The following is a 24,819-nucleotide window of genomic DNA, read 5'->3' on the forward strand; positions in this document are numbered from 1 at the left end:
ATGGTTATCACCCATTTGCTGTTTTCTGTAATCATGGTGATCTTGAATGAGAAATACTAGCTAGTACTAACAAGGTAAGACTGATCATAGTTTAATTAATTTAATTCTATAGTGATAGTTACAGGACTATTCATGGGTATTGGAATAATTCTGGTAGACCCTGCGCACAAGTATAACCCTAACCCTAAGCAACCCCAATTATAACCCTAACCCTAATCCTCACCGTTTATAAACCTAACCCTAATCCTAACCCTAATTTAAATTTAAATTATAAGGGGCTGTCATTTTCTTTGGAAGGGGGTCATGAATATACTGGGGAGTGGGGGTCATAGAGTTTTTAGACCAATATAGGGGGTTGTAATTTTTCAACACCCAAAATAGGGGGTATAGAATTATTAAGGGCTGGTGACTCAAACTTTTCGCGCGCTGTGCATGTATTCTTGCACACAATCTTTCATTATATAATGCAGATATTTTGCGCATATAGCGCGCCTTCCTTACACACACAATTAAATTTTAACGCACTCCACACACTTTCTTTGCTCTAAAGTTTTGATGCGCTCCTCGCCTTTGTTCCGGCAATGAATAATTTGTCTTGAGTCTGTGTAGGTGGAAGTGGGTGGGGGGGTCATAAAAATTTTCGACCCAACATAGGGGGGGGGGGTCTAAAAAAAGATTGTGCCCGCAATAGGAGGGTCATAAAAAAATTTTACTCCGGTCACCGACCCCCCCACCCGACGAAGAAAATGACATCCCCTAACCAAACCCTAAAACACAGGGTGCACAGGGTAAACCAGAATTATACCTGGGTAATAATAATAATTCCTATTCATGTTTTAGTCCAAGACACAATCCCAGCAAACACAAAATGTTTTCGACATCATTCGCAAAAGGTTATAAAAGGTTGTCAGAAAACGTTTAAATGTCGGGTTATATAAAGGGTATATTAAGGTTATAAAACGTTTTCATAACCTAAAAAACATTTTATGATATTCTACTGTTCAGCAAACAAAAATGTTTTACAAAAAACATTTAAATGTCGGGTTATATAAAGGGTATAAAAACATTTTAATAACATTCCAAAAACATTCTTGAAAACTTGATACAAACATTCTAAACAGAATGTTATTTTGGGGTTGAAAAAATATTTTCAAAAACGTTTTAAAAACATTTTCATGACCTTTATATAACCCGACATTTAAATGTTATTGAAAGGTTTTGAAAAAACATTTGAAGAACATTTTGTGTTTCCTGGGTTCAAATATTTTAACATAATGTTATTTTAGTATTGACACAATATTTGGCAAAAATGTTTGCAAAAATAGTTTACAATAACATTTTTTGAAAACATTTAAAAATATTGTTGTAGTGTGTTTTCATACAAAACGTTTTAAAACGTTATCATGACCTTTACATAAAAATTTTCGACCCAACATAGGGGGGGTCTAAAAAGATTGTGCCCGCAATAGGAGGGTCATAAAATTTTTACTCCGGTCACCGACCCCCCCCACCCGACGAAGAAAATGACATCCCCCTAACCAAACCCTAAAACACAGGGTGCACAGGGTAAACCAGAATTATACCTGGGTAATAATAATAATTCCTATTCATGTTTTAGCCAAAGACACAATCCCAGCAAACACAAAAGTTTTTCGACATCATTCGCAAAAGGTTGTCAGAAAACGTTTAAATGTCGGGTTATATAAAGGGTATATTAAGGTTATAAAACGTTTTCAGAAACTTAAAAAACATTTTATGATATTCTACTGTTCAGCAAACAAAATGTTTTACAAAAAACATTTAAATGTCGGGTTATATAAAGGGTATAAAAACATTTTAATAACATTCCAAAAACATTCTTGAAAACTTGATACAAACATTCTAAACAGAATGTTATTTTGGGGTTGAAAAAATATTTTGCGAAAAATGTTTGCCCAAAATATTTTCAAAAACGTTTTAAAACATTTTCATGACCTTTATATAACCCGACATTTAAATGTTATTGAAAGGTTTTGAAAAAACATTTGAAGAACATTTTGTGTTTCCTGGGTTCAAATATTTTAACATAATGTTATTTTAGTATTGACACAATATTTGGCAAAAATGTTTGCAAAAATAGTTTACAATAACATTTTTTGAAAACATTTAAAAATATTGTTGTAGTGTGTTTTCATACAAAACGTTTTAAAACGTTATCATGACCTTTATATAACCCGACATTTTAATGTTATTAAAACGTTTTTACCTAAACCAAAAGCCAAAATATAACTTATTTAAAACGTTTACGTTTTTGTGTTTGCTGGGATGTTTATCATCACCGTTCAACATCTTTGTTAACCACTCCCGTTTACTAACTGCTCCTGTTTACTCTACTAGCTCCCGCTAGTTTTGAATTAAATAAACACACTATCTGTGGTCATCTTGTGACTCCCTACATTTTGGTCATCAAAAGTATTATGCCCCCCCCCCGTATTTTTCTTTCCGAAAATGTATGACCCCCTGTATATTTGGGATCCTCCTTCCAAAGAAAATAATAGCCCCTAAGGGGTATTTATGGGTCTCAAACTCAGTGACAACAAACCTCACAACCAGGGGACATTTTGCAGGGGTCATGTCAAATCTTAGAATTGCTGCATTTTCTGGCAATATGTAGGGGTACGGAGCTCAAACTCAGTGACAATAAACTTGATGAGAAGAGTAACATTTTGGAATATTTTGCATGGATCAGGTCAAAGGTCAGCTGGGGTCAAATCTTCGAATTTCAATATCTGGACATCTGTAAGGGTACGGGGCTCAATCTCGGCGACAACCTCATGACCAGGGGAACATGTTGGAACATTTTGCAGGGGGCAGGTCAAAGGTCAGCTGGGGTCAAACCTTCGAATTTCAATATCTGGACATCTGTGAGGGGTACGGGGCTCAATCTCGGTGACAACCTCATGACCTGGGGAACATATTGGAACATTTTGCACGGGTCAGCTCAAAAGACATCATTCTGGGGCCAAATCTTAGAATTGCATTATCTGGACATCTGCAAGAGGTACAGGGCTCAAACTCGGTGACAACTCATGACCAGGGGTGAATTATGGAACATCTTGCAGGTGTCTGGTCAAAGGTCATCTGGGTCAAATCTTAGAATTGCATTTTCTGGACATCTGTGAGGAGTACAGGACTCAAAACTCGGTGACAACAAACCTCATCACAGGGGAACATTTTTGGAACATTTTGCAGGGGTCAGATACCTCCACAACACCAACATGCCCCAGCTAGGTTTGTGGTCTATGACCACCATTTGCCTCTAGTTGTTTTTCTAAAGGAATGAATGTGTTTGTTAGTTTGTTACTGTAATTTGTTATTTAACCTAAGACACTTAATTAGTTGAAAAGGTAATTAATGACCTGTTGTTTCTGCAAGCCCAGGGAATATATGTGTGGGAGGATTGATGGCTAATATGATTTTGGATGCAGTTAGTTGGAATTGAAAGGTTGTTGCAGAAAACTTGGATAATAGTGACAGTAGTTTGTGTAGGAAGCAATAGTTGAAATAATGGCATATGGGCACATGAACAAAGTGAATAACTTTAGGTGATTGCAAAGCCAAAGGTTTTCTTTAAGGTTGAATGTCAATGCAGTGGAAATAAGCAGTAATGGCATATTTATATAGGTTTTTTAATAGAAATGTGATTTTTGATATGAACCATGCAGGTGTGTTAAAGGCACTCCTTAACAGTAATTGTAGTATAAATTTATGGGTTTAATATTATGTTTACTATTAAAAGTACTAGTATTAGGCTCTGGCTTATCTTTTGATTTTGATTTTGCACCCGTATTTTACAGACTTTGGTGGTATGTTTGGAAACAGGGGATTAATGAGCCAGGCTTTAAAATGTTTAGCATTTATTTCTGTATGGTTATGTCCGACCTCTTTCTTTGTATTAATGAAAGTGTTCTCTGGCCTCTTTCTTTGTAATGAATGTGTTTTTGGCTTGATTAGTAATTCCAATGTTAGTACCGGTATATGAAACTATCAGATGTGTTTCCTTTGCAGTAGGAACTTTAATTCTTTCAGTGCCATTATCATGGCAGTTAATATCAAACTCTAGCTAGCATTTGTTTACAGGCTCTATGTTTTGCTTAAGTAAATGATTGTTGGGGATTTTCTTGTCTTCTGATGTTAGGGTTTTTGTTTTATACTTATATCTTAGAGTATGTATCTTATTTTGTTTGATTAAAACATCTTGCATTAATATATATTTGAATCCCAGTTCTAATTTGTGCGGTTTGAAACATTAACAATTGGTGTTCTTGTATTTTACAGGGAAATTAAACATGGTTTAAGATTATGCGCAACACAAAAATAGCTTGCAAATGGAATAGACCTACATGAATGCGGGACATGAATTCATTTGTTTTCCCTACCTTTTTTGTTTTGTTTATGAAGTTGGGGAAAATAGTATAAAAGCCTTTAAAAGTCTAGTAATTGGTAACTGTAAAAGAAGTGCACGAACCCTTCATGATACCTCCTGAGTCCACTGGGTATTATACTGTGCGTGCGGGGCAGCACTATTGTGGTGCCACATTACATTTGATGTAGTATATATGTCATGGACTGTAACATTTGAGCTGTTAGGGTATACAAGTAATATTGTAAATAATTTTTATTGCACAACCTTATGCCCTACAACAAGTTAAAACTGCATTTCTAAAAGGTTTCAGTGTTAGATGAAAATTGGTCAGTGCATCGTGGTATGATAAAATTCCTTCTATAAACTGTGGATAAATGTTTATAATCTGTATCTGTGAGTTAATGGTACCAGTACATTTTATTGTTATCATGGTTATCACCCATTTGCTGTTTTCTGTAATCATGGTGATCTTGAATGAGAAATACTAGCTAGTACTAACAAGGTAAGACTGATCATAGTTTAATTAATTTAATTCTATTTAGTGATAGTTACAGGACTATTCATGGGTATTGGAATAATTCTGGTAGACCCTGCGCACAAGTATAACCCTAACCCTAAGCAACCCCAATTATAACCCTAACCCTAATCCTCACCGTTTATAAACCTAACCCTAATCCTAACCCTAATTTAAATTTAAATTATAAGGGGCTGTCATTTTTCTTTGGAAGGGGTCATGAATATACTGGGGAGTGGGGGTCATAGAATTTTAGACCAATTATAGGGGTTATAATTTTCAACACCCAAAATAGGGGGTATAGAATTATTAAGGGCTGGTGACTCAAACTTTTCGCGCGCTGTGCATGTATTCTTGCACACAATCTTTCATTATATAATGCAGATATTTTGCGCATATAGCGCGCCTTCTTTACACACACAATTAAATTTTAACGCACTCCACACACTTTCTTTGCTCTAAAGTTTTGATGCGCTCCTCGCCTTTGTTCCGGCAATGAATAATTTGTCTTGAGTCTGTGTAGGTGGAAGTGGGTGTGGGGGGGGGGTCATAAAATTTTCGACCCAACATAGGGGGGTCTAAAAAAATTGTGCCCGCAATAGGAGGGTCATAAAATTTTTACTCCGGTCACCGACCCCCCCGACGAAGAAAATGACATCCCCCTAACCAAACCCTAAAACACAGGGTGCACAGGGTAAACCAGAATTATACCTGGGTAATAATACTAATTTCTATTCATGTTTTAGTCCAAGACACAATCCCAGCAAACACAAAACGTTTTCGACATCATTCGCAAAAGGTTATAAAAGGTTGTCAGAAAACGTTTAAATGTCGGGTTATATAAAGGGTATATTAAGGTTATAAAACGTTTTCATAACCTTAAAAAACATTTATGATATTCTACTGCTCAGCAAACAAAAATGTTTTACAAAAACATTTAAATGTCGGGTTATATAAAGGGTATAAAAACATTTTAATAACATTCCAAAAACATTCTTGAAAACTTGATACAAAACATTCTAAACAGAATGTTATTTTGGGGTTGAAAAAATATTTTGCGAAAAATGTTTGCCCAAAATATTTTCAAAAACGTTTTAAAAACATTTTCATGACCTTTATATAACCCGACATTTAAATGTTATTGAAAGGTTTTGAAAAAAACATTTGAAGAACATTTTTGTGTTTTTTTTGTTCAAATATATTAACATAATGTTATTTTAGTATTGACACAATATTTGGCAAAATGTTTGCCAAAAATAGTTTACAATAACATTTTTTGAAAACATTTAAAAATATTGTTGTAGTGTGTTTTCATACAAAACGTTTTAAAACGTTATCATGACCTTTATATAACCCGACATTTTAATGTTATTAAAACGTTTTTACCTAAACCAAAAGCCAAAATATAACTTATTTAAAACGTTCACCGTTCAACATCTTTATTAACCACTCCCGTTTACTAACTGCTCCTGTTTACTCTATAGCTCCCGCTAGTTTTGAATAAAATAAACACACTATCTGTGGTCATCTTGTGACTCCCTACATTTTGGTCATCAAAAGTATTATGCCCCCCCCGTATTTTTCTTTCCGAAAATTTATGACCCCCTGTATATTTGGGATCCTCCTTCCAAAGAAAATAATAGCCCCCTAAGGGGTATTTATGGGGCTCAAACTCAGTGACAACAAACCTCACAACAAGGGGGACATTTTGCAGGGGTCATGTCAAATCTTAGAATTGCTGCATTTTCTGGCAATATGTAGGGGGTACGGAGCTCAAACTCAGTGACAATAAACTTGATGAGAAGAGTAAAATTTTGGAATATTTTGCATGGATCAGGTCAAAGGTCAGCTGGGGTCAAATCTTCGAATTTCAATATCTGGACATCTGTGAGGGGGACGGGGCTCAATCTCGGTGACAACCTCATGACCTGGGGAACATATTGGAACATTTTGCACGAGTCAGCTCAAAAGACATCATTCTGGGGCCAAATCTTAGAATTGCGTTATCTGGACATCTGTAAGAGGTACAGGGCTCAAACTCGGTGACAACTCATGACCAGGGGTGAATTATGGAACATCTTGCAGGTGTCTGGTCAAAGGTCATCTGGGTCAAATCTTAGAATTGAATTTTCTGGACATCTGTGAGGAGTACAGGACTCAAAACTCGGTGACAACAAACCTCATCACAGGGGAACATTTTTGGAACATTTTGCAGGGGTCAGATACCTCCACAACACCAACATGCCCCAGCTAGGTTTGTGGTCTATGACCACCATTTGCCTCTAGTTCTACACTCATTCTTTTTCATTTAATTTAAAATCATTATTAGAATTGCAGCAGTAGAGTTAATTTTGCACGCTCTCAAAGGAAACTTAAAGCTTAAATAAGTTTAAAAGCAATACCTAATGTCGGCTCAATAATTGTGTCAATATCAGGGTCACTAGTTGAAGAAGGTATTGAATTCCGTCTCCAAGGCGTAGTAATAGATAAGTTAAATGAGTTGACAGTAAATATCTGTTGAAAGAGAAAAACAAAAATAATAACCTTAGTATAACAAGACTGTGTGAAAAATAACCGGCCAATATTTTTTGTACTCTCTGAAATTCTAGAAAATATAGTTTTGTAACATGTCCTAATTTTTTAGCTAATTTAGATATTGGAAATATTCGCACTTTGGTGTTTTAGTAAGGAAGGGCACGGCATGGTCTGCAAAATTCCCTGTGTAAATCGAATGCAACTTTTAGTGACTATCACGCACTTGTAGACCGCTCTCTTCCGAAGGGCATTAAGCTAAACCACTTGACGGATATTTTTTGTACTTGCTGTAAATCAAGAATACTGTATAGGCCTACACTACATGTAGGCTAAAAACTGAGTAGGTGGGGCATCTGCAAATGTTCGTACCTCTCTGATATGTAAATGACAGATAACAGCCAAAATAGCTCCCATATCAGTCTTTAACTTTTGTCAGTGCAGCGAGTCAGGGGATTTCAAGTGGGTGATTATTGATTGGCAAGTGCCATATTTGGGCATAAGTGCAGTCCACCATTCAATGTGGAGGATAGACTAGACTTTACCGATTGATTTTGCTGGAGTAATTTCCTGTTAACCAGGTTTAGTTACTGCAAAGGTCGAATCATGTTTGCTGTGCAGCATAACTGCACTATGATAAATAGACTGCTTCCTGGCAGGACGACTCGTAGCAAAGTGGTATAGCGTCTCGACTATGGATCCATAGGTTAGTGGTTCGAACCCCGGTCGATACTTGGTAGAATTTTAAATCTAACATTTGTTAAGTAAGAGGATATAATAGTAAGTATCTCCAACGCAACGCTAGTAAGCATTTCATTAGGTGTGAAGAGGCACGCTTCGTAGCGCTTGTTAGGCACCTACTCGCCTATCGTAAAAGTGTGACAAGAGGCTGTCAGGATGATACATATCTGTACAGCTATACATCACAATCTCCCGGTATACTGGTCACATACTTCACTACCAGATTCCTATTGCTGGTGATCCCAGAGCTACTGTATACTAGCACTAGTTACGTGCTCAGTAATGTACCATGATGACAATCCAACCCCCTCTTTTTTATATTTTATACAAATATATCTAATATCTAATAATAATAGAGAAATGTTATATCATTATCTGCTTACGTTAACGTCATACTTGTATCCAAATCCGATGTTTTCAAATGTGTGGTAAGGAACTTGCTGCAGAAGGACATTTGTGACAAAAAAGTAAACAATTCAACTTATTTTCGCCATATTTTCTTTCTTATAATGCTTTACACATTAACATCTTAGACACACATTTATATGTATTAAAGCTGTATACTGTAGCTAAATACTACCACATTTGTAAGAACATTGAGCTTTCAGTAACGGTCGGAGAAGGGAAAATAAAAATCACGATGCAAGGGCGGATTTGCCCCGTGCTGGGGGAAAATGTTATAATATTGTATAACAATGATTAATTTAATGCAAACGTTTAGTAAAAAATATTGGGTACTCATTCTCAATGTAATACAATGTAAGCTAATAAATGTAGAGGACCAAAATGAGCAAAACCTTTATTTACAACTTCGGCATTTATGGTTTTAGCCGGGGGTTTTAGGGCATAAACGATGTTATGAGTAATACTGATACCATTTAACTTTAAAACATAATGCTTGCATGTAGTTGTACCTTTTAAAGGTATTATAATCAATATTTTGCATAATACGCCGATGGGGCGAATCCGCCCCGGGATTCCACCAGGGGAAAACACCGGGCGGACTTGCCCCTTCACATACAGGGCGGACTTGCCCCAACGGTACTTTTTTTCTTAACCTCGTGTTATGCCTATACACAAAATGTCGATCTTTTAATTGCATATTATGCTGGGCAAAACGTTCACCTTCCAAATAAATATAAGAACGAAAAACGTCTCGGTAAGGTCCTGAGATTATTACAATATTACTAGTTCTAAAATAGTAAACTTCCTTGACTCGGAACAATTTTTGACGATAATTTCTGTGGCGAGATGTGTCGGACTGTCTTGTTTTCTTGGGTACTTAGCTGTGACGTGTACCAGCTAATTATATCATCATTGTACTTTTCCAGCAGTCACGAGATCAGAAACACGGGGTGGGCGGACTTGCCCCGGTCTCACCTAGATAATTTTATGTAGCAAACTTTATTAGTAGGGGTGAAAATAGCGATTCCGTGGCCAAATCACGGGAAATAAAAGCAGTTTCTGCTTTGTGGCAAGGGGAATCATTTTCAAAGTATGCAACCTCGTCAAATGGTGGGGAACTCCAGATAGCGGGCGCTTTTCAAAATGGCCGCCAAAATGTCTAAAAATGGTCAAAAACATAATCGTACAAGAAAACACTTTTTAAATTTTATTTATTTTGATTTTTCACCCCTACTATATGCAATGTCCCAAATTGCAATTTAATTCAATGAAATAAACGAGTATACCCTACAAATATAGCAACATAAAACGTTACATATCTTACCGTTAAAATGAAATCTTTGTTTTTAAGTTTGGGTCCGTCCCTGTTAAGGTCAAAGGAACAGCTCAGAATAGATAAAACATACTCTCCTGGATATGGTAGAAGTCCAACGTAGTAACTGTCATAACCTTAAACCAATGGGAAATTAACAATATGAATTATAATTATGAAAGTCTAATCTATGCCAATGGATCCTCACAGTTATTTACTTGTACCAAAACGTGTGCCTATAACACCAGTAAAAAATGTCGGATTCCGAAATTCCTGCAGCTAGGCTATGTGGTTACGATTATTGGACACCAAACTTCAGATATTTACCTTGAAGTAATGCAACCATGTTTTTCTGTTAACATTCTAACCTTTAAATATGTTATTACTTGGGTAAAGCAGGTTAATCATGGTAAATATTTTTCTAGTATTTAAGTTAAGTGGAAAATGACTAACCTGCGTTTTGGGATGATCATCAAAAACATATATATATAATTTACAATAATTATTTTCTTTGCATTTGAAGGAGATTCAAAACAAACTGAGGTCTAGTTTTACACAACTAGGATGTGTAAAATTGGTGAAATTTTAATTTAGGAAAGTTTTGTCCCTGAGCTACAGCTCCTTTAAATACGGTATGATTATTTAATGGATGTATGTACACCGTCACGAAATTAGAAAATACATTTAAGTTCCTCATTTACATGCGTTATGATCAAATACATGAGTACAATGACTTTTGGAACTTCTTGTATTTTCACGTGCCTTATTTGGAGCATGTAATAAAATCATATTGCGACATAATTTAGATTAATTTCATTGTGCGACAATGTGATTTTTTTCCTTCTCCTTTTATCATGTTTATGAAGATTCGAAATGATTGTGATATCCCTGTCGTAAATTTGACGTCAATACGCTGGCGAAGTGACGTAATAAATCGGATTAACTACCATAGCAATAGGTGAAAACACTTTTGAATATATCGCGCTGCACTACAAGCAGGTTGCATCCATCACCTGTGTATGTCTGCAATCATAGACTGAATATAATACCGGTCTTTTCAAAGATACTAATCTTACAGGTGCGAGTGATTTAAATTAATGGTTCAATGCAGAGGTACCGCGTGCACGTACCAATGCAACGCGGTATATTCAAAAATTGTTTTCACCTATTGCTATGGTAGTTAATCCGATTATTACATAACTTCGCCAGCGTATTACCATGGAATAATTGGTAGGAAAAGGCACTATCTCATTAGCATGAGCTGCACTGTTATTTAAATAGCGTATTGTTATTTAAAGTTGGTCTCAGCTCGTATAGATGGCGCTAGTCATGGCATGCAGACGGAGCCTGTTCGAACCAGTAGAAGTGTACAGGCATGTTTAATTGATGCATAAATCACCGTTCTGTATATAGGTATAAGCTGGTATATTTTGTACACGATTTCTTTATACAACAATTGGGGCAATATTAGTTTATAAAATGTGACAGTGACGTGCCTTTTTATTGTCTGTAGTGCAGAGCTCCGCCGACTGAAGCAGCTTGAAGCTATAGATGGTGCCAGCGTGGCTGTCCCTGGCTGCATAGTAGAATTCAATTCCAATAATATTGAATTATATCAGATTCATTTCAAGCAAACACCATTGGTCTGCTTTTGAAAAGAAATGTTAATTCCCAAAGATATATAATCGAGTATCACAAGCACATCCTTTGGGTGCTCCATGTGTTTTCCTGCTTATACTAGTTCTTCCTCCTTCTCAGCATCCAGTTGTCTAGGGCTTAATATTTAGTTTTAGTCTTCAGCTTCGTTTGCATGGTAGGACAGAATACCTGTTTCAGGTACTTCTGTAGGGTAGAGACACCTGAGTCTGGGAAAAATCGAGACTTCGCCGATGCCGCTGAGGGGTACATACACACAGATCTCCTCGGCAGGCGACCAGGTGTATCCCCATATGATTTAGTATGGGTGGCAACTGGACTAAATGCTGAAACCTTTCCTTTATATCCTCTATGACAGAAGGAGTGGCGACCTCTGTCTTATTCAGCCATTGACAAGAAATATGAGTTTACATTTAAGCACCAGGGTTAAAGCCCCTGCTATGAAGTCTGGACCATCTAAGTCACCGTTAGACTATGCTAACATCAATGACGGTTTGATCTCAAAGCCAGTTGATACCATCCCTGGACGGACCAAACCTGATGCAGATAAGGATGGTCAAGACAAATTTGTACAAAGGAAAAAACCATTTACCATCAGCACTTTCAACATCAGAACTCTCAACTCACTAGCCAAAAAAGAAGAACTTGCTCATGAAGCCGCACATTATGGCATTGACATCATATGTCTGCAGGAACACCGGATTTGTCACAATGACTCCCTCTTGCAGGAAGATCTGAATGGATACAGATTAGTCACCTCTTCAGCATGGAAGAACCAAAGGAATGCTGCCACTGGTGGAGTAGGCTTCTTAATCTCACCAAGAGCCATCAATTCCTGCATGTCCATTATTAGTCATAATGAACGGATTATGGAAATTTCTCTGCTGGGCAATCCAACATCCACAGTTCTCTGCTGCTACAGTCCACATAACGAACAACCTGAAGAAGCTGTTATCTCCTTCTACCAAGAACTCTCTTCTACAGTTAATGCCATCCCAGCTCATAACTTACTTATAATTGGAGGAGACTTTAATGCTCAGCTTGGGCCATTGGATGCTCTCTTCACACCTGCTAAAGAAACCAATAGAAATGGCAACCACATGAAAGACTTCCTGCAGGAACATAACCTCATAGCTACAAACACAAGGTTTCAAAACCGCATCAACAGATTATGGACACATAGGCGTCCTAATGGCCAACTAGTTCAACTAGACTTTGTCCTGGTAAGAAAGAAGTGGATCAACTCAATCAAGAATTCACGTGCATACAGCTCCTTCGAGGGTGTGAACTCGGACCATAGGATTGTTTCATGCAAATGTCAAATCAGCTACCGGAAATGCAGAACTTCCATGAAAGACCCAATGAAACGTATTGACTGGAAGAAGGTTACCAGAGACACCATCCTGGGTGAGCAGTTTGTGGTAGCAGTCTATAACCGCTTCAGTTCTCTACACGATGAGCTACAAGAACCCAATATTAGCACCACTTATGATACCTTAGTTGCGGCTAATGAGGAAGTTGCACTGGAGATGCTCCCTAAAAATCAAAGCAGTCCTACAACATTGCTGCATCAGACAAAGTCACTGAGGCAAGAGATGTCTTAAAGAGTGCATCTATGAAACACAATGCTAGATCCACCCGAGCATCACAAAAGCTCCTCGAATCGGCCAAAGTTACTCTTGATAAAGCCTACACGGAAACTCTGGAGTCCTCTATTCAAAAGAAGACAGAGGAACTTGACAACCTCCATCATGAATATAAACATGCAGCTTCTTGGGAACTCCTCCGGGAGATAACTGACACCAAATCTGCTCCTGTGGTTAGAGTGAAAGGCAATACATCTGAAGAGCGTCGTGACAACTGGTTTCTACACTTTTCCAACTTACTAGGGAAACCAGAGCAAGACGTAAACCTTGAAGATACGTTCTTTAACAGCAATGTCTCTGACGATCTCCCAATACACACTGGTCCATTTACTATGGAGGAACTGCAAAAGGTCTGAGCAAGCTCAACAAGTCAAAAACACCTGGTCCTGACAACATACCAGCCATTGTTTGGAAAAACCCACTCTTCCATCAGCAACTGCTTGATTTCTGTAATGAAACCATGAAGGGAAATAAGCCAAAAGCCTTGTCAAGATCCACAATTATACCTCTCCCGAAGAAAGGGGATCTTTCACAACCATCAAATTATAGAGGTATCACACTGTCAGCACTTGCTGCCAAGCTGTATAACACTATGCTGCTCAACAGGATTTCTCCTCATCTAGATCCTATTCTCAGACGTAACCAAAATGGTTTTCGCAAGGGTAGATCAACCACACCTCAGATTCTAGCCCTTAGAAGGATAATAGAAGAGCTTAAAATCTCAAAGAAGCAGGCATATATTGTGTTTGTTGACTTCTCAAAAGCTTTCGACAGTGTTAACCGGAAGGCCATGCTGCATATTCTTCGTAATTATGTGATCCCTCAGGAGATTGTGAATGCTATTGCAATAATGTATGATAATCCTTCAAGTTTTGTACAAACAGGTGATGGACCAACTGAAGAGTTTCTCTCTACTGCTGGAATCCTGCAGGGCGACACCTTGGCCCCTTACCTTTTTGTGATAGTGGTAGACTATCTCCTCAGACAGTCGATAGACACTGACAAGTCCAAATGGATTGACATCATGCCCAATAAGACGAGCAGAGAGAAGAACAAGTATTTAACCGATCTTGACTACGCAGACGACATCGCTTTAACAGCTACGTTATCACAAGATGCCCAAGATCTTCTGTCATCTTTAGAAGATGCTTCCGCCAAAGTTGGCCTCTTTCTCAATTCCAAGAAGACAGAATATATGTGTATTAATGGAGATAAGAACCCAACTCCAATCCTTTCTCGGGATGGCACACAACTCAAGGAGGTGTCGGACTTTAAATATCTTGGTTCATTTGTTGCCGACAGCAAGAAAGACTTTCTGACTCGCAAAGCTCAAGCATGGAAAGCTTGCAACAAACTGCACACCATCTGGCAGTCCAACATATCAAGAAATACCAAGCTTGCCTTCTTTAGAGCCTGCATAGAGAGTATCCTCTTATATGGAAGTGAGACCTGGACAATGAAGAAAGATCTTCAGGACCGTCTTGATGGTACCTACACCCGGCTGTTGATGAGGGTTCGAAATATATCCTGGCGTGAACATAAAACCAAAGCAGAGATCTATGATGGTGTTCCACAGGTGTCCTCCATCGTTGCTCAACGGCGAGCCAGATTTGCAGGCCACTGCTACCGTGCAAAAGACCAAATAATTTCAGATGTCATCTGTATGAGGCTTCCACGAACATGTAGAGGAAGAAGACCATTCAACTACATCGACTGTGTGGCAAGGGACGTCAATCAAGAAATTAATGACCTCCCAAATCTGATGGCTGATAGAGATTCCTGGAAAAGAATTGTAAACTCTTTCTCGGATGCGTCCGCAAGATAGATAGATCACAATGTCATTATATTATGTCAAAACAGCCGTAGATCTTAAAATGGTCAAGGACATTGGTTACGTAATTTCCACAACGGCGTTTGGTGACAGACCGGAATAAGGGATGAAGTGGTCTTCATTTCTGATCGGTCAGATGTGGTGTAAAGATTTTGACTTGAAATACCTACTTGTATTTCATACCTTCTCGAATTTCCATCGCATTATTGACAACAAGTCCTAATTTCGACATTGCTGTTGTAAAAAGTCATTCCCTTCTCAAATTAGCAGACTTTCAATAAAAAACATATCTCTGGTGCCTAATGGAAATACCAGTCCGCCATTACGGGTGCAGAGGTCAGTGGTCTCAGTTCTTAAAGCGGGCGCACTTTCAAGCTTGGTACTCGCATTGAACAGCCAAAGTTCGCATACTGAATGGCGGCTTTATTTGTCAACCGTAATTAACATGATCAAGGGGTCGAACATAACCGATTCATAACCGATCAATAACTGGACTCATTTTCTACCAAGCAAACCAGCGGGATTTGTCATTGCTTTGCGTGTTTAATAGAACAACCGTGAGTTTAGTGTCACCCCCTTGGTATTACCTGGGTGTAGCCAATCGGCACGCTTGTAAGACTTCAAATTGGTTACACAGGTACCGTAAATGGGATAACTTTGCCATACAACGGTTAGGCAAAAAAAAAGTGTTTGTTTGCCCAGACATGGGGTAGAAAGGAGTGGGTCGGTAGGTCGATTTCCTTTTTCTTTTTTTTTCTTTTCTTTTTTTAGATGTGTACATGTGTTGCAGCAAGTGGTGTAAGAGAAAATATACGACATTCAGCCTTGTACTTGTGTCAAACTTATTAATTATAGGTTAATGAACGTGTATTACTTGTTGGGAGAGAAATTAGACAAAAATACTGCATGCGCGCTGATGTTGATGCGTAGCGCAAGTGCATTATTTAGTCTAATTTCTCGAGCAACAAGTATTAAAAAACGCGTTCATTAACCTATTTGAATAATATTTCCTACACAAGAAGAAAAAAACATGTGATTTTTGATGTTTTTATAACAAAACTATCACTAAAAATGTTGGAAAATAGGACCAAATAAAAATGCATCAACCCGCCCAAAAAGCGTCTGAAAGCACTGCGCGTTGTACGCGGATTGCACATTATATACAACCAATGTACTCCGCATACTCTTCTAACCGCTTTTCTGATTGGCTGCTTTGATCTATGAATGTATTTCAACTTTACCATAGAAAGTTTAACCTCTTTGGTAACAAAATCGGGCTGGAGTACAAAATCCCAGACCATACCTGTACATGTACTTGTCGTGCTTGGTTCTCTATATTGATGTTGATTGATGGTAACATATTGTTGGCATGGTTGGGGAGGGCTAAATGGGAAAAATGAATGCTGTGATTGCCAGGAATATTAACTTTCAAGTGTCACTTGGCATTTTTATGGGGAAAAAACATCATTTTCTTTATTTTTATATCATTGTAAAAAAATAATAAAAAAAGTGTATGATGTTTTTTGAATTTTGGGTCAGTCGTGTCTGGGCAAACAAACACTTTTTTTTGGCCTTACTTTGGTAACATTTGCAGGCCACTTTTTTACAAGTTCAACTCTGAATTCTAGAATTTTATAAAAAAAAAAACCATACCAATGTAAAAATGTAAAAATTCTTTGATTTTGATTTTTTTTAAATGGTCTCAGATTACTGCACTTGCAAGAACATTAAAAAAGAATAGTTTGCCATATCTCAGATGGTTTGTTACCTTGGTAACACAGTAAAAAGATCAAAATCCATTGAGCCCTGTTGACCTTGACCTATTTTGTGATGTAACAAAATATCCAAAACAGTACAACTTTTCTCAATTTGATTCATTTTTGCCAAAGGAACAATTTGAGACCAGTTGGATTAAATTTGGAGCATTTTTCAACTGTAGACGCCTGTGGATCGCAAAATGTGACCTTTGACCTTTTTGCCTATAACTCGAGAACTGTATGTCGGAGACACATCAAACTATACATTTTCTGAATCCTTTTTGGTGTGGGTATATAAAAAGATTTTACCAACTTTGAAATTTCATCCCCTGCATAAGCGGCCATTTTGTGTTTATGCAAATTAATAACTGTTCCACTGCTTGGATTTTCGGGGACTTCTGATGTGTTATTACATATGCTTTTCTGAACTTATGAATGGTGATTAAATGGGTTCTGTTGCAATAAGTGGTGAGTTAACCGCTTATTTTTCTTAAATTCATTTAAAATTGACTAGCCTATATTACCGAGAATAACACTTGATGGCAACCCAAAGACTACAATCACAGTGACATATTCTCCAACAAAATATGTCGTTGATGAATACACGAAATATAGGTATCTGATACAAGCTGACAAAGAAACAGCTGCGAAATTGCTACCATGGGTCGAAAAGAAACGATCAGAGCGCGCTTTGCTATGATGAGAGAGTGGAGAAAGCCATGATGCAGTCATGTCTACAGTAGAATTCATCTCGACCTTTGCAGGACTTAACCCCATTAAAAGCTATTAAACCAAGATAACACTCATTGAAACAGCTCAACTGATTAAATCGGATCTTCTCTGGTTGTGCACAAGTGACTGTTTTCATGTGCGATATCGCAATAAAGATGGTATTCATAGCTTCAGTTGGGTAACCGATTATAAAGGAAACGAAAGGAAACAATGTTATGTGTGGCTTTGTTCACGAAATCAGACAATGTCGTGCTTTTTGTAAACCAGCATTCTTGAAAATGAGCAACATAATGATTTTTGACTTAACACGGTTTAGAAATAATTTCTTCATATTTTTGGTGTTATCTGTCGTTTACATATCCTTCCTAAAACACCAAAGTACGAGTATTTCCAAACATCTAAATTTGCTAAAAATTTAGGACATGTTACAAAACTATATTGTCTAGAATTTTAGAAGAGTACTTTTAATATTGGCCGGTTATTTTTCACACAGCGACGTTAACTAGGCAATGTACTATTACCTATAACATTAACTAAAACACCAAAGTACGAATATTTCCAAACATCTAAATTAGCTAAAAATTTAGGACATGTTAAAAACTATATTTTCTAGAACTTTAGAAGAGTACTTTTAATATTGGCCGGTTATTTTTCACACAGCGACGTTAACTAGTCATATCCCCATACTGTTAACGTAGGGCTATTTGTAAAGGTCACGCGTCAATGGGAAAAGAGCACTGTGTATTGTGTATAGGAAAACGGACAGTAACTGCAGTATGCACAACGTCATCTGAAGGAGGCACACGACAAAAGCTGACAAACATCTCATAGAACTAACAAAAAAACGCAAAAAACACAATGCTAGTGCGCTACGCACCAGCACAACGCCTCAACACACTTTAATGGTTGTTCTGACCAATACGGCCCGCATCATTCCATAACAAATACTCACGGACTTTGCTGCTTCACAATTGACCTTCGCAGCCAGGATCAGCTCCCCGAATTTCGTTACAACGAGAAAATTAGCAGTAAGTTCCTTTTCCTTGGGAATTTCAAGCTAACTGAAGTTTTCCACGAGAGCGTACAAACCAACGCCAGGTTTCGAACACGCAACCTCTCGCACCATAGTCGAACGCCTTATCGATTGAGCTATCTTGACTGCTGACAAGTTGTTATGCATTTGAGCTGAGCAATGAAGCCATTACTAAAAGGCAACTTTGGAATACCTAGAGAAGAAGCTCGATGACTTTGAGGAGGCCAACCTCAGTCATAAGCATCGGTTGTGGCATGGGACCTTGTTAATAAGATCAGAAAATGTCCCAGTAAAACCGGAAGAAAATATGCTCGTTCCCTCCCTAAATATTAATGCTTCCACCGCCACTGTCTGGAGAGCCATCGTAGGAGCCCGACAGAAGTCGACTGAACTTTTTAAAATGTGAACAGACCGTAAAAAGTTGCTACGCATTAACAATATATAACTATGCATGCCAAAGTTAACTCTTTTTACAGAAATAACATCAAATTACTGTCACACGAAAGAAAATAATATATGTTCTCAATAGTTGCGAATCGTATAAATGATGTACTCACCAGTGCCTCCATTTTCCGGAGGATCCCAAGAAACATTCGCATGCAAAGTATGGTTATCATTTTCATCTGTATATGACACCAATCGGATGCTGGCCGGATCTACATCAGCTGTGGAAAAAAACCCCATAATCATGATAATACGAGTCAGGATACCAATTTGTCATTTAAGGTTCATGATTGGTTGTTGCAGTAGCCTACAATTGTGAGATAAATTGTTCAAATAGTTGCAATTCGTGCAGTTTATGCTAGTCAATTGCACGAATAGCCTATACAAACTGCAATGTACTTCTTTATATTAGACCTATAGTAATACATTGATCGTCAAGGAAATGAATCAAGGAAGCATATAATTGCATTTGTATATATTTTTATAGGTCATACATTTAAAATAGACTTGGTGATTTATTAAAGCATTATTTACAATATTGTTTCATGCAAGCCAGCCGAAGCCGACCTACACTCGTCAGAATATAGGTGATGTTAAGCATATTCTGACGACAATATTGTAAATAATGCTTTAATAAATCACCAAATCTATTTTAAATGTATTCCAACTCCTTCTTGGTTGAGCACTTTACTGTGGATGATTTACCTTACTTGGATTTATTTATTTATTTTTATAGGTCTTTAAAATGTTCTAATAATAATGCAATTCAAGTTTTTTAATCGGTGCAGTAATAACATTTTCGATTCAATTGTGCAAATTGAAGATGTCAATTAAGGCCATATACCATGCAGCTTTCGCAAGAGTGAATGTCGTACCGTTTGGTTCTTAATTTTGACCTTTATTTGACCAAAACGTCGATTTTCGTCGAAAAAGTACATTTTTATTCGTTCAAGATAAGTAAAATAATACACAAACCAAAGGGTTCGCTTATAATCTCATCAAACATGTTTGATTCCAGTTTTCTCAATCGTTTCAAATAGACAATCAAGATTAGGCTAAAAATAAGTTTGTTTTCTGTGGGCCGTGCGATTTCGTTTTTGGGAGCAGTTTTGCCACATTTTGTTTTTTTCTTTGAGAAATTTAGAAAAATTGATATTTTTATGAAAAAATTATGACAATATCTAACATCACTTTCCATACAATAAGAAAATCATAGTTGGTTTCTTATACTTGAACAGGTGTACTAATGTCACATAGATTGCGTATCTAGAACAATTTCAAGAAATGTCGGTGTCATGAATAAATTGAAACATTTTGTTCCTAGTCGTATTTTATTTACACTTTATTGTACGTTAATATTGCCTTATTTGAATTATGGAGTACTTTTATGGGGAAATACATGTAAAACTTACTTAAATAAAATTGTAAAAATTCAAAAATGGGCTATTAGAACGGTGGCAAACGTTCACTATAGAGACCACACAGCTCCATTGTTTGCTAATTATAACATATTAAAAGTTCAAGATATGTACTAGGTAACCCAGGCAAACCTTAGTTAACACATTTGCTAGTCAGCCAAATTCGCCGACAATGTCAATGCATATTTACATAGAAATTTAAAACAACTGGCCGAAGAAGGAAACGTACATAAATATGTTTTCTATACTTCACTTGACCCAAATATATGATTTTTTATGGTGATAAGTCACTCGCACATGGATTTTTAGAGGGATTTGGATAGCAGTTCCATTAAAAAAAGCTGCTATTATAATGAGACTAAGATCTAGAAACACCCCGAAATGCCGTTTGGGGAATTTTGCTAGCTGAAACTTTTTGATGAAAGTCAATCTTTGACAAGATGTAACTTTGCTACGGAAAGTGCTATGAAAAAATGGTTTTCAGTTTTGGCTTTGTTTACTCAAGGGCTTTGATTTGATATATAAAATGATGCAGTTTGATGGCAAATTTGATACCTAGCATACCTATATGTACACACTAGAATTAGGTACATTCATGTACAGGCACTCTATAAATGAGCTGCCTTGTTCATTTGATAATTATTTTACCAAACGTTCTTACATACATAACTACAAGACACGATATGTAAATGACCTAAATCTAACCAAAAATAAAAAAGTCTTTTCTGATCATGCCATACGTACAAGAGGTCCCATTCTTTGGAATTCTTTAGATAAAAATCTGAAAGCTTCAAAATCTGTTAAACATTTCCGTAATCAATTCAAAACAAAACTGATCTCTAAATATAATTAATCTTTTCAGTGAGCACCCCTCCCTTCCTTGTATTTTGGTTATGTTATGTGATGTTGATTTATTTTGTTAATTTCATTTGATTTCAGGGAAAGGCTAACTTTCAGACCTTTTTGGTCTTCCAGCCTGTTCCTCCATATGTACCGTGTTTATATATATATTTTTTATGTAATGTCTTTGATTTTTATGGAAATAAAAAAATATGAATTGACTGTCACTTTAAACAACGCTCTAAAATCACACAGAAAAACATCTTCACTTGACCGACATCATGCTGCACACCGTCTATATCTCTTTTCTTCAAATCAAAGAAATATTTAAAATTGTAATATTTTTTGAGATACATCCTGAAGAAGAAATTTTACTTACGAGTGCACTGCATTTCACATGGTAATGGAACATACGTCATAATCACGCAAAGCATGCACACAAATCCTTGTACTAGTCCCATAACTAATCCTTTCAGGTTATAGATATCCCGGTAAATCTACGTAAAATCATATCAGTTCATTATTGATTGTAAATTTACTTCAATGCCTTATTGAAAATTAGATTTAGTCTTGTCTTTGATAAGAATTTAAGAAAAAATAGTATACATGGTTAGGACCTTCTACATTTATAAGGTATATACACTGTAAAATAATCCCGATATTTTACGGCACTTTCCCGTAATCTTTACGGTTATTTACAGTAAAAAATTCAATTACTATTTCACTGAAAATAGGCATGTTAGTACCGTTAGACTGTATTTGTTTATTTTGTGTGTGTAAAGTGTTGCATCTTCCAATTTTTTAAACAGGAAATAGCCGTATTGTCCTGACAGATTGTGTTTAAATGCTATTTCGCATTTTAGCTGAATGTACAGTGTATAGTTGCGGCAACTGTAATTTTAACGGTAGTGTTGACAAGTTGCCAGGTATTAATTAGCTTATTTTACCGTAAAACATACACGCATTCTACAGTATTTTATACAGGATTATGGGCATTCTATCGTACTTTTACGGCAATATAACTGTATAATACCAGGGCATAATACGGTGAAATACTTTTATAATCGTCGTTTTTACGGTAGAATGCTGGCAACTTAGTTGCCAGGTATTCTACCATAAACATTACGATCCCTTGTTTACATTGTTCATGTAATTTGAAAGAACTAAATGTTATTTACCTTTAGCTTGAATGTATAAATTCCATAATCGTCACTAGTTGAATATCGCAATGTTAAGTTCTGTCTCACATTTAGTTAATACTAATACTTACTTACCCTTGAACTTTCAACCAGGATCCATTCTTTTGACGTGACGAACTTTATATTTTGTTGTCGTCATTTCATTCAAGTTCAATCATGCGACAAGTTTGTGGAATGAATACTCTGTTAGTCACAAATGGCGTTAACTTATAGTGAAGCTGTACACGTAAAGTTAGTGGTTAGCGTGATTTGCTTCACTCGTTTGTTCCTACTCTGGTCTCACACAATTAATTCTATTGGTAACTAGAGCGGTTACTGCACCATAGCTGAACCATGGGTTTCAGCAGTATATTGTGATTATATGATAAACCACTGTCACATGATTTAACCCGGGTCTTATGAAGAGAGTCATCCCGGTGGGGAAAATATTTTTTATTGTATTCTTTACTTTTTCCTGTTTCATTTAACACCACTCAGGGAGGTCATACCTTCTTGACATTATGATATATAAAAAAGACCCAAAATATCAATATTGACCCAGGTAAGTAAGTACTGACGAACTATCGAACTATTAACCGTGACATGAACTTTTAAGTTCATGTCACGGTTAAAACACTTGAACGCCTTGGGTGGGGGAAGGCTTGCTCCGTAAGCCCGTAAGGCCCGTAACCAGGATTTCATAGGGGCTGATTTTGAAAAAGTGGACTTGGGCGGATTTTGAAAAGTGGACTTTTTTTCAAAATGTGAAAAAAAAAATTAAAAAGTGTACTAGGTCCTACATGCCATTACTCAATGTGTTTTCGTTTTTATTAAATGTTATTTAAGTGTTATAAGTTATACTGTTTTTATGCAGTAAGTGATTTTTTTTCTACGATGAGTATAAAACTACATAATTGATTCAACTTTGACATTTTAAAAATTCATCGAATTTACAACAAACCACACATGACACAAAAAATACGACCCTGCTTTGTTAAAAAAAATAAAGGCAAGCTTTGCGGAGGAAGGACAATTGTACATGTAAACCGCCAGTAAACCTTTGTTTAAAACTGACAGTTTGTTTTAGCATTTTTTATTATTATTTACTGAGTCGTTATCATAAAAATGGCCTTTTATGAATGTTATCCTGGGCATATAATTTTACAGTCTTTTAAACACTGTGTTTTTATAGAAACTAATTTGAAAGTACACAATAATAATGTTTGAAGTTGGGCTTTGTTTAACTTAAATAATACATTAGATACGATTTCCGTCCACATTATTGGTCAATAAGGTACGACAGGGCACTCCAATATAAAAGTGGCAGGTATGCGCCTTGAGAAGTGGGGGACTATCGGTAATACATGTTGCTTAAACAAAGGGGGTCATTGGATAGCAAAGTTTGAAAAAGAAGAGGGTATTCGAAAAAAAATTAATTCCTATTTTCCCCGAATTCACAACACTGAATTTTTGCATTATTTAATGTCATTTTCATTGTGAAATACTAATAAGGCGACGACAAAATAACTTGTTCTGCGGGCCCAACCGACTCATATTTTTTTAGCTGTATAAAATCAAAAACAGCAACGTTTTGGCTGAAGATTAGAAAATTGTTATTGGAAATGTAAACCAAAAATAAACAGGCTGAAAATACAGGCAGGTATGAAGGGAGCCCTCTTTCACCAATGATTGATTGAAACAGGGCAGGACACGAACATGACGAATCACTCATAATAATGCCTTTACATTTCTATCAAATTCAGTAAAGCTGAAAACTTAATCAGGATTAATAACATATTTTTGCATGTCACAAAAATCTCAAATCTCAAATGTCATAGTCTAGGGGTAGGGAAAACCGCATTCCGCACTGGAATAAAAAATCTTCGCAAGATCTGAGATGTCAAAAAATAAATATCAAAACAGGTGAAAACTGATGTCTGATGACAAAATACATAACTTTTAATAAAAACTACGGAAGGTTCTGGAAGTTCAATGGAAGATGCTAGTAGGCAATCATACATAATGTAAACTACTAGAATGATCATGATACCCACAGTAGTAAGTGGTGGCGCTATTACAGTAATCATGTACACCCTGCATGTACACAGGTGCGAATGATTCTGATGTGTTGACAGAGGTAATGCGTTATTTTTCGAAATGCTGTAATATGCCATAAATAGTGAAGATTTATTCTAGCATGGTAAAGCCTGGAGAGTAATTGATTTGAGCCAGGTGGTGTATGACGTGCAGTCCCTAAATTCAGTCAATTTTCATCGTCAACCGTGTAATTGAATGGGATTATTTTGAAATTTTAAAACGCTTGAAATATCACAAACAAATAGGCCTATGTTGATAAATAATATAAATACAAGCTA

The 24,819-nt window shown here is 36.6% G+C and overlaps 1 protein-coding gene across 1 annotated transcript in view; it reads right to left on the bottom strand.

The window, feature by feature from the left end:
- The window catches only part of LOC140159237 (proto-oncogene tyrosine-protein kinase ROS-like), a 50,773-nt gene extending 28,242 nt beyond the window's left edge, over positions 1-22,531 (bottom strand). Inside the window, exons 1-6 of the mRNA XM_072182645.1 lie at positions 22,445-22,531; positions 21,646-21,763; positions 19,122-19,229; positions 9,922-10,046; positions 8,576-8,632; positions 7,322-7,433 (exon numbers count right to left, since the gene is read on the bottom strand). Coding sequence (XP_072038746.1) covers positions 7,322-7,433; positions 8,576-8,632; positions 9,922-10,046; positions 19,122-19,229; positions 21,646-21,727 — 484 coding nt within the window. The 5' untranslated portion in view covers positions 21,728-21,763; positions 22,445-22,531. The remainder of the gene's footprint in view (positions 1-7,321; positions 7,434-8,575; positions 8,633-9,921; positions 10,047-19,121; positions 19,230-21,645; positions 21,764-22,444) is intronic.
- Positions 22,532-24,819: the final 2,288 nt, after the last annotated feature.

Source organism: Amphiura filiformis, chromosome 8 (genome assembly GCF_039555335.1).
Source record: "Amphiura filiformis chromosome 8, Afil_fr2py, whole genome shotgun sequence".
NCBI lineage: Eukaryota > Metazoa > Echinodermata > Ophiuroidea > Amphilepidida > Amphiuridae > Amphiura > Amphiura filiformis.